At 34.0% G+C, this 12,050-nt stretch overlaps 1 protein-coding gene across 1 annotated transcript in view; it reads left to right on the top strand.

Annotated features, from left to right (window-relative positions):
* Positions 1 to 12,050, top strand: part of LOC150080422 (toll-interacting protein-like) — a 99,615-nt gene that overhangs the window by 7,148 nt on the left and 80,417 nt on the right. The window contains exon 2 of the mRNA XM_090381275.1: positions 2,538 to 2,708. Within this exon, the coding sequence (XP_090237401.1) occupies positions 2,538 to 2,708 (171 nt within the window). The remainder of the gene's footprint in view (positions 1 to 2,537; positions 2,709 to 12,050) is intronic.

Here is a 12,050-nt window from a genome sequence, read left to right as displayed (position 1 = left end):
TGGCCTGTCATGAATTTCAAAGCTATTTTCATGCTGCCATCTAATATAACTGTGGCTACTATTGGAAACGGATAAGAGATGGTGGTATCTCTGGATTAGATGAGAACATGTCAGTAACAGGAGTGCTCAATTCTCACTATTCTGTTAAAGCATACCCATTAACAGTTTGGTTTCAGAAAATGCATCAACATCACAAAGCTAGTGAGTATTACCAATTGGAGTAGAGCATATGGCAGTAAAGAGGCTTGCTATAAATATCTCAACATGACATCATCAGTCAACATGTGCATATAATTAGGTTTAACTCAATCAGTTAAACAGGCGCCTCTGTAGCCAGGTGGGCAGGAGCAGCAGTGCGTAGCACATGCTTCTTGATTACACCAGGGTTCGAGCTCGTGACCACCAAATACGGAGGATGCGGAAAAGTCAGGGAATGACCACCGCATATCCCCGGAGCAATATGGCCTTAGTTGCTAATGCTCCTAAAAACCAAACAACAACAACAACTCAATAAATTTTTCCTAATTGTGTTATAATTAACAGATGTTCTTTAAATTTTTTTGCAGAGAATTCAAAGAAAACATTTTCAAAAACAGCTGTTAGGAGTTTCAGCTGTATGGATGGAGTAGAGGAAGCACAAGAAGCACAATATTTTCAGTAAATTCAGGATTGGATAAACTTGACATGACTGATTTCAGGCTAAGTTCATTATGACAGTACAGGGTACCTAATTGAGAAAATTAGGTTTTTTTTTTTTTTTTTTATGAGAACCCCAAACACGAGAGGTAAACTTGCCCTATACTCAACAGTCAAGAGTAAAGAATAAAGTAATTCAGAAAAAAAAGAATAAAAAATAATATCAGCAGCTGCTGCCATTCTGCATTACAGTTCCAAAAAGGAGTTTAAATTTCACAAAAAATACAGTAACTAAAAAAAAAATGTATTGTTTATACTCTTTTGTGATCATATTAGTCAGAGGAGTTTACAACTAATCATTTTTTTGATAAGAATACAGCCGTATTTAGCAGTTGTGTGGGCTTGAACCATAGTAAATGCAAATATATGTGCTACTGCATTGCCACTTGACTGTCAGATGCAAAAAAAAAAGTGTTTTTTTTTTTTTTTTTTTTTTTATATACTCTTAACACTGTTTGTATCTGCAACCTTCAAACAAAACAAAAAAAAGAAAACAAACCAACAAAAAATTAAATTTGATGTATTAAGAAAATTTGTCTTAATTTTTTTATATATCAATATTTATGCAATATATCACTGGATCAACAATATTGATTTTTTTTTATCATATATAATTCACAAAAACTTAAAAAAACAAATAAATAGAAAAATGTAGAAATTATATTCATAGCTTAATATATTAAAATTTTGAAATTATTGTGAAAAAATTACATTAAAAATCTGAAACCACAAAATTATCTGAGACCTAGCTGCTTGTGGGTAACTCAAGAGTTTCTGCAGGTACCCGACCTGATGCAGGGCACTACTCTGACAAAGCCACCAGTAGAGGAGAGGAGTTTAGCACTGTTTGTTTTGGCAATGAATACAATCATTAATTGTATTTAGCATATGTGTTAAATATGATTAATCATATTCACATGGGCTTGAATTACAGTCAACTTGAACATGCATGCTACAGCACTCTAATGCTGACCATTTGGCTATGTCAGAGCATAAATCATTGATTATCCTATTATTGAATGTCTGACTTTTTATATTTTCCACCAATCACTTATGAGTTACACCAGGGCAATAATGGTTATTCATAAATCACATATGGAGCATATATATAAAAGCATAGATGGAGCATTTGTTGCTCAATATATGCTTTACATTCATAAAGTATATATAGAGCAGTAATATGAATGCACATCTGGTGTATTCACATTTATTGTTTATTGTAAAGACAATCTCTTATGTCTTATTTCATAAGACATAAGAGATTTCATATGTGTGTTCATATTTTTGTTTTAATGTAAAAAGCAAAATACATACCTGTACATTTTTCAGTTATTGTATATGTATTTAATTTCCCCAACTAATAGCATTTTTGTAAGGCAGTATTACTGGCAGTATGTGACAGATTGAAAATAAATACTCACTCAATTCACAATAAAAAGAATAAGTAAATAAAAAATCAGCTCACTCACAATGGCTTTTAAGTGCTATAGAAAGCTTTCTTCTACATTTCTTCTTGTTGATAGTGTTCCCCCCCCCCCCATATGTATGCAGCTAAGTGGATTTTTGGAATCCGTGGCTGAATCCTGAAAATTTTTAAGATTGATAAAATAAATTTAATATCTAGGTAAATAATTTATTTTGACTTATAAATGTGCCATGAGGTTTAAATGGGATTTGTTATTAAAAGAATAAGAAATACTGGTCTAGATAATATAATAAATTAATGTATTAATAGTAGCATGAGCCATAGCATTTCTTGTCATAGGTTATTTGTACAAATGAAATTTTATTTGTTGCATTCACTGGGTAGGTATTTTACTGCCATTTTTTAATTTTACTAGGTTATGCTAGGTGAATTGCCAGTGGACTTCTTACGTGTTAATATTAGTTCTGAGGAACAGCAACTGGAAGCTGATGAGCAGACTGCAGTGGCTTTGCAACAACATTTAACAGATGGTACTACTTCTATCCCAGCTAATGTTTCTGGAAGACTAAGTATAAGTGTTATTGAGGTAATTGTGCTAATAAGTATTTTATAACAAATCTTTTATGTTATAGTGTAATGAGCTTTATATATATATTTGTACTGAACTTACCCTAAACTAAATGATGTACTTAAAATAAACAGATGACATAAGTTGAGTTTAAAAGTATTATACTTGTAAGTTATAAGATATAGCAAAAAAATGTGTACACCTTCATTCATATTTCATTGATTAAAAAGATGTTATATAAAAAAAAAAATTAGCCAAGAAGCATAATGAGTTTAAGAAAAAGTTTTAGGAAAAAAGTTTAAGTAAAAATATGCGCATGAGAAAGTAAAAATGAAATTTTCAGAAGTCAGGTCATTTCATGTGGAATTTGTTATGTGTAATTGCTCCCCCCCTTAAAAACAATTGACATGGGCACCATATTGCAAGATGTTCACCAGGTCAAAAGGGTTTTGTTGGAATAATTTAATAGCTAGGGATTACATTTTTGTGATATGTTAACCATTACTGGAAATTTTGTTTTTCTAATTTTATGATTTTCTTAAGAATGATCTGATGCATAAAATTTATTACTAATCACAAATTGTTATTTTTTATTAAATTACATATGCAGATATTTTACATCATTGATGTTGCAGTGGTGTTGGAAAAATTATGACATGAATCATTTGTACCTTTGGCACTTGAAATGCAGATTGTGAAAAAATATGAGCTGGTGCAATTTATGCATCAAGGAATATTCTGAAAATACAATTAAAATATATATTAATTTGTATTTGGAGATGGTTGAATTTAAAAAGTTTATTTTTATATATGAAAAAAAAAAAAATAGATACATAGTACAAAGTAAAGAATAGTTATATAGTAACTATTTTTTACTTTTGTGAATATACTTTACAAAACTGTTTACATAGTACACAGTAAAAAATTAGTTACATAGTACTTTTACAAGTACATATGTATGCTCTGTACTTGTGAAAGGGTTTAACATAATTCTCTCTTATTTAACTCTATAATTCTTTATAATTTAATAATAGAGAAATTCTCTATTATTAAAGTAATAATAATTCTAAGTACTAATAATAATTCTATATTATTAGAGTAAATTAAGTCTCTCTTGGTAAGAGTACCCTTTCGTGCCCCAATTTATTATAAGCATCCTATGGACCTGGGAATTATAAAGTGTTTTTGAAAGCATATTATTTAATTTTCACTTTTAGGAAATCATTGCCAAAACTGACTTGGCTAATGAAAATGTGGAAGATTTTTGGAAAAAATATAATATTTTTTATTGTGTTAAAATTATTGGACAAGCTTATCTTTTCCATAACTTGATCTCAAAACTTTTCTCTTCTGATATCTTCCATTCTCAAAGTCCATGTCTCTTAATGAAGCATCACACTCCATATAAGACATCATACTAATCTTTTCCTTAAACCAATTCCTCATCTCTCATATAATATTCTTCTTAGCTTTCTTCTTTTCTTCTTAAAACTGCAGCCATTATCAACCCACTGCAGGATGGAAGTCTCCTCAACAATTCATGCTGAGGGAAATGGACCATAATCTGCCAGCTGGTCCAGTGCGGGTTGTTTGATCGACCATATTTAGCAGTTAGGGGCTTGAACCCTTGTCTATTCAAAGAGTGTGTGTGCTACTGCACTCCTGCTCTGACAACTCAGCTATGGAGGCTGTACCTTTTCTTCTTACCAATTGCTATTCTTATTTCTCTGCTGCTCTTGCTTCTTCCATCATTAGGCTTCCCAAATATGTACCCTGTTCTCACCTTGTGCCCTTCTCTTCCTCTTCTCATAACTTAGGTTTTCTCAGTATAGCGCAACCTCAATGTAATGTGGTGTCAGGCAACAACTTTAATACCTGTGTTAAAAGCGAAATGCATTATAGCCGAAAAATTTTACCATTTTTTTCCCAGATTTTTTAACATAAATACACTTTACTTAGTAAATGAATATTTTATTTACTAATGTTTTATGAGTATACAGACTAAAAGACAAAGTATTAAAGGTTATATAATTCTCTTTACATTCTATGCCAGGCCTGCCCAACTGAAATCATTTTGCAGGTCACCTTGATGAATTATGATTTTCCCTGGGCCACACATAAAATAAAAACAATTTTTTAAAAAATAAAAAATCAAATGCCATAAAATTTATTTTATCCATTCCTTTTTATTATATATATACATCAATGAGATATTTGCTTTCCTTGTGGTCACTCAGTTTTTTTTTAAATCTACTTTAATATTGGTAGTTGCACATCTTAATTGATTTTCCAGATTTTCAGCTCTTATTGAAGCTTGATATTTACTTTTAATAAATTTTACTTTTGAAAAGAAAGTTTCACACACGTGTGTGGATCCAAAGGTGCTCACAATTTTTTGTGCAAAAAACCTTAATTTGGGATACTTTTCCACTGTCACATACGTTTTGTGTAAAAGTTGATTTTTGATGTTGTAGCTTGAATGTGTTTTAACTCATTGTTGCACTGTAAATCAATTACTTCCATCTACAGAGTTTCCGGTTTGAAGAAGGGAAGGAGTGGTGGGGATTTGGGGAAGTACAGTTGGTCTAGTATTATATTTCTCGTTATTTATCATTCCTAGTGCAGCTAGTAAATGATTTCTTACTGATGTAGTCAGTAGTATAAAAATGATGTGGCAGGCCACGGGCTGGCCAGGCCTGTTCTACGCAATGCTATTATGGGCTTACATTTTATGCATCTATTCTGAAATAGTCATGTAATTTAGTTTGCCAGAACTGATGATGGCGTTTTTTTCGGTACATAATTCTTAATAGTGGTCAGATGCAATAAATGAAAACGTTCACTCTGATGTCCTAACCATGCCATCACCCCATTAATGTTTTCAATCACTTTTTTAATTTTTGGTGCTTTTTCCTTGCACAAGTCATCCATATTATCTTCTTATGTCATGTCACCTCTTGCAGATAATGACAAAAGAAATAATATTTAAGACTTTTTTAGAAAAATAATATAGTGGAAAACAGCAATTTCACAAAATAGAAATTCAAGGAAAAAAATTTTTTTAATTTCTGGTGCTTTTTCCTTGCACAAGTCATCCATATTATCTTCTTATGTCATGTCACCTCTTGTAGATAATGACAAAAGAAATAATATTTAAAAGACTTTTTTAGAAAAATAATATAGTGGAAAACAGCAATTTCACAAAATAGAAATTCAAGGAAAAAAAAACCAAATGCATAATAATAAATTCATTATCAGGAAATTGAAAAAATAATGCTCAATTGGTGCTTAACTTTCAAACTTTGACCTTTTGTTATCAGTAATTTCATTATTATTTCCACAAATGAAAGGTAACAATGTAACAATAACAACAGGGGCAGATTTAAATTATTTTAATTTGCTATTAAAACAAATAATTTTATAACAGTAGATACACACCACACAAATAATTTATAACATTCTACATTTTTTATAGGAAAGAATGTAACATTAAGTAATTTGGTCTGATTTAAATGTGGGGGGTTGTCAATTTCAATGTTCCATGAATTGCCATTTTCTCGCCTGCCCACTGGGAATGACAAATACCTTGCAGTACAGAATTTTATCCAAATATGGATACAATCTGACCTTTAAATTGATGCAACAGAATTCAGAATACACACTGGCACGTGGCAGAAGCATGTAATTTATATATCACGGTGGTGATGACTAAACTAAGTCAACATTGTGATATATGAAGTGTGCAGAGAAATTCATTAAAAACACAACTCCTTGGTGTTTATTTGGATGCACATTTATAAAATTGCATGAAAGCATGTTTTCTTAAAACAATTTTTTTTTTTTTTTTTTTGTTTTTTTTATGTAAACTCCAAACACGAGAGGTATTAGAACCTGTAGTACTTAGTACTGCTGAGTTGGAGGTTGAGAAGATGAAAGAAGATATTTTTTTGTTGATATTGGACTTCAACTTCTGTAGACTGCAATTTTCAGGAAATACGTATGAAGGTAGGTTGTTCCAGAAAATGGCAGTTGAATAAATGAGGAAGATGAAAAGTTGGGTTTGAAGTTGGACAGTAAATGGATGTTGGCTGGTGGCTGTACGTGTTCAGACTGCTTTGAAAGAGAGAGCAGGAAGAGATGGTATTACTGTATGGAGAGTGCAGATAAAATGCTAGAGCGACAGCAAGGTTATTAAATACGTTAATCCCGTGAACTTGGTATTTAAGGATGTGTCGCTTAAGTTTCATTATTGCTGAGGAAGTTAACGTATTTACTTATTTTATTTTATTTTTGTCTTAAACTAGTTTTTTTGTAAATAATCAATTTTTGTAAATATTATTTTACAGTCTTTTGTATCATTTTATTTTATTATTAAATCAGTTTTAAATGGTGCGTGTATCTGTTTAAATTTGTGGTATGAATAATCCCAACCTTAGAGGCCTTATTGCGGATATAGACCTGTTAATTTAACTTCTGTTCCAGGGAAATTAATGGAGGCACTGGTTAAAGAAGCACCGCAGGATCATCTAGACAAGACTTCGGTTATAGCTCTTACACAGCATGGGTTTGTTAAGGGAAAGTCTTGCCTGACCAATTTGATTGGATACTATGATGCAGTCACAAAAGAACTGGATGCAGGGAATAACTTTGATATCATATATTTGGATCTTAGAAAGGCTTTTGATACTGTTGCACGTGGAAGACTGCTGCACAAATTGGAGCAGTGTGGCATTGGAGGAAAATTGCTGCTATGGATAAAGGGATGGTTGAGTTGGAGAAGACAGAGAGTGGTAATCAATGGACACTGCTCTTTGTGGACTAATGTTATAGTGGAGTCCCTCAGGGTTCAGTGTTGGGTCCATTGTTGTTTTCTGTATTTATAAATGATATTGATGATGGTATATCAGGCTTAATGTCAGACGATACGAAGGTTGGCAGGGTTGTTAATGACATTAATGGCAGTATGCTGCTGCTGCAACAGGATCTAGAAAAGTTGAGCAGAGGCTGAGAGGTGGCAAATGAAGTTTAACATTGACAAATGTAAAGTACTACATATGGGAAGCAGTAACCCCAGAGAAACGTATCAACTCTGAGGTACTACACTGACAGTGGTAGTGAATGAAAAGGACCTGGGGGTAATTGTGCAGCAGATATGAAGTTTTCTGAGCAATGCAGACGGTTTGCAAGAGTAGCTCATGGTGTCTTGTCATTGATATACAGGAATTTTTCTAGCAGGGATAAGGAGGTGATTATCCCTTTGTATAAGGCGATGGTTAGGCCACACCTTGAGTACTGTATACAGGTCTGGAGGCCTCATTATAAGAAGGATGTAGAGCTGTTCGAACAAGTACAGAGAAGGGCAACAAGATTAATAAATGGAACAAAGGGTTGCTCTTACGAAGAACGGCTTAAGTTTTGCAGATTACAGTGTTTGGAGACTAGGCACCTGCGAGGATCTGATTGAGGTGTATAAAGCCTTGAATGGTTTGAGCATGCTCAATGTTGATGGGATTCTTCCTCTTGCTCGGAATAATCATCTGAGAGGGCATAAATTCAAATTGAGGAAAGACAGTTGTAGGATAGATGTGTGGAAGTTTGCCTTTAGCCAGTGGGTAGTTGATTGGTGGAACAGACTTCCATCTTTTGTTGTGGAAGTTGTTAGCCTGAATAAATTTAAGGCTGAACTGCACAGGTATTTGGAATGAACGGAGGGGTGAAATCGGAGCGTTGTTTTTTTTTTTTTGTTTGTCTGATGCTGCATAAGTTTGCTTTCTTGCATCATATGCCTCTGCTAATGCTATGCAATGCCAATTCATCTACTTTGGTAGTTTATTGCATATAAAAATTATTTGAATGCACTAACCCATATGTCACTAAACTCCTTCACAGTCTAAGGCTCTAGCCACAAAGATGCCCTTTGGTGTTATTCCCTTTTTTTTCTCAAATATTGAATGACTGATTTTGTCCATCTTTCCTTATTCACACAACTTTGTTGACTTCAGGACCTGTAATTAAAAAAGATGTTATTGAAACTTCATGAACTTGATGGGTTACTATTTGAATTTATACATTTTTTAAGTACAGAAATTTTTAACACCATACCACTACCCTTTTTACTCACACCATGAAATTTCAAATGCCCCTTGCATTTAAACTAATAAAGCTGATATCATGTGAAAAGGGAATATCCATGTATTTACTTATGAAGTCACAAAACTGAATAGCTGAACAGATGTTAATGACTAGACAAGTTAGGTGTACACTGTAATAGAGAGAACATATAAATAAACATATTTGAGCATAACAAGCTGCTAGAGATCATAAGAAAATTAACCTTGAGAGAATGTGAACACATGAAACTTTCCCAAAGCATGGAAAGTTTCACATTTTCACAGTGATTATTAAATACAGTTTTGAATCAAGATAAAGTCCCAGGTACTTATTTTTGTCTCGCAGAATAGGAAAGGATTTTAACAGAAATGAACAAAGCCAGTGTCACAGTACCAAGAAAAAACCTAATATATTTGGTTTTGATGGGATTTCCGAGTAATGAGTGTGGGTATGCAGTTGCACAGGCGTTTGAGTTGATCATTTACAGTTCAACTGGCACACGTTGGGGCTCTGGTACGTCTAGATGCATCTCTAAATTCCAAATTGTGTCCATCCTTGCAGACCATCTGCATCCCTTCATGGTCATTGTGCGCCCGCAGGGCAATGGACTCTTCCAGCAGGACAATTTGCCTCCCCACAGAGCCATGGTGACTAGAACATGGTTCGAAGTTCATTCCGCAGATTTTACCACCACGGAATGGCCTCCCTGGTTACCGGACATGAACCCTGTGGAGCATTGTTGGGCTGCTGTGGAAAGGTCTGTTCGAGCTTTGGATCCTCCACCCAGGAATGCGATGGAATTATGGACAGTGATGCAGCAAGCATGGATGGAATACCTTTGGAACGCTTTCTTGAACTAGTGGACTCAGTTCCTCACCATATGACTGTCCTTACCCATGCAAAAGGTGGGCCTACCCATTACTAGGTAGGTATCCCTTGATATATATATTAAAAAGCACTTTGTGTAGTCTTTTTTTTCTTTTATAACTTCTTATTTGTAGTAAGTTTGCTTATAATTGTATTACTCTGTAAATTACACTTCTCAAAAGGGAAATGGTTCCTGTTTATTAATAGACCGTTCTTGCAGTCTTTATTGATACTGCCATTTTGATGCTGCAGAGATAATTTGGTAATGTTGTTATGCCAGTTTTTTGTGTTTCCTCTTTCATCGCTATAAATTCCAAATAAACAGGAATTGTTGATATTGTCGGCTGTAATTTATATTTCAATATCTCCTGATTATTTTTGTCAGTATATTTAATCATTAATGTTTCCTATTTATTAAATAATTAATTTTTAAAATTTTAATTTCTATACAGGAATCCTTCCCCAACCATAGGTGTGCCATCTATAGATTTTGTAATAACACAGTTTCTTATTCCATACTAAAATTTTATAATCCACGATTTTTGATATATATACATGGTTCAATCCAGTCTCCTTAAACAAAATAACATGACAGTTATTTTCATTGTAATGATTATTGTTTCTACCTCCTATAGATCACATGGGCAGGTCTAGTGGGTAGAATGCTTTAGTTTGGTAATCTGGAACTCCTGATAGGCATTTTTAGAAACCCTAAAAATAAGGTGGTGTAAGTCCTGGATCTGGTGATCCCCAATGACCTTGGGGACTGGAGCAACTGTGCCACTGTATCCTCATAAATCTTCCTTTCTAGTGTGAGGCGCAGAGGCAGTGGATTTCTTTATGTAAATTCTGCCCTCTCACTGACTTTCTTCTTATCTGTATCATATATACCTATATATTATAGAGGTATATATGATATATAGGTATCATATATACCTATATATCATTATTATATGGTTATTATGATGTGGTTACAAAGGAACTGGATGCAAAAAATAATTTTGATATCATATATATGGATTTCAGGAAAGCTTTTGACACTGTTGCACATGGAAGACTATTGTACAAATTGGAGCAGAATGGTATTAAGGGTAAGTTGCTACAATGGATAAAAGGATGGTTAAGTGGGAGAAGACAGAGGGTGGTAATCAATGGGTGCTGCTCTTCGTGGACTAATGTTATTAGTGGAGTCCCACAGGGTTTGATGTTGGGTCCTGTGTTGTTTTGTATATTTATCAATGATATTGATGAAGGTATATCAGGCTTAGTGTCGAAGTTTGCAGATGATACAAAGGTTGGCAGGGTTGTTAATGACAGTAATGGCAGTGTGCTACTGCAACAGGATCTAGATAATTTGGGAAGATGGGCTAAGAAGTGGCAACTGAAGTTTAACCTTGACAAACGCAAAGTACTGCATATGGGTAGAAGTAACCCCAGAGAAACGTACCAAGTGTGTGGTACTACACTTAAGGTGGTAGAAAATAAAAAAGACCTGGGAGTAATTGTGCAGTCAGATATGAAGTTTTCTGAGCAATGCAGACAGGCTGCCAGGGCAGGTCATGAGGTTTTGTCAATGATATATAGGAATTTTGCTAGCAGGGAAAAGGTGATTGTCCCTCTGTACTATACATGTCTGGAGGCCTCATTTTAGGAAGGATGTCGATTTGCTTGAGTGTGTACAGAGAAGGGCAACAAGATTGGTGAGGGGAATGAAGGGATCCTCTTACCAAGAGAGGCTTAAGTTCTGCAAATTGTAGTGGCTGGAGACTAGGCGCCTGCACGGTGATCTGATTGAGGTGTATAAGACCTTGAATGGGTTGAGCACGCTGAATTCTGATGGGATCCTTCCACTTGTTCAGATTACGAACCTAAGGGGGCATAAATTCAAATTAAGAAAGGGCAGATGTAGAATAGATGTGCGGAAATTTGCCTTTAGCCAGCGGGTGGTTAATTGCTGGAACAAACTTCCATCTGTTGTTGTGGAAGTTGATAGGTTGAATAAATTTAAGGAGGAACTGGACAGGCATTTGGAGGGAATGGTGTGTTTTTTTTTTTTTATTTTTTTTTTTTGCTGATGCCGCATAAGCTTATACACTTGCTTTCTTGCATCACATTCCACTACTACTACTATATGACACAAGGGATACAATTAATTTTCTTTGTGGTCCATATTAGAAAATGTTACTCACTGCAGTCCAGGTCCCATTTTTGGCATGCAATTAATAAAAATCAAGTAAATATTATATTTTTATTCCCTTTTATTACGGAACATGAAGAGAGTTGCATCCATTATAATGCATGATTGATTTTTGAAATGTTACATATTAAAGGAACTTACAAAAAAGCAGTACTAAAATAATTACTTTATGCTCAAATTATTGA

Source organism: Mastigoproctus giganteus, chromosome 9, assembly GCF_048544385.1.
Source record: "Mastigoproctus giganteus isolate SK-2022 chromosome 9, ASM4854438v1, whole genome shotgun sequence".
Lineage (NCBI taxonomy): Eukaryota > Metazoa > Arthropoda > Arachnida > Uropygi > Thelyphonidae > Mastigoproctus > Mastigoproctus giganteus.
The sequence above is the reverse complement of the archived record's forward strand: the minus strand, read 5'-3'. Positions and strand labels throughout refer to the sequence as shown.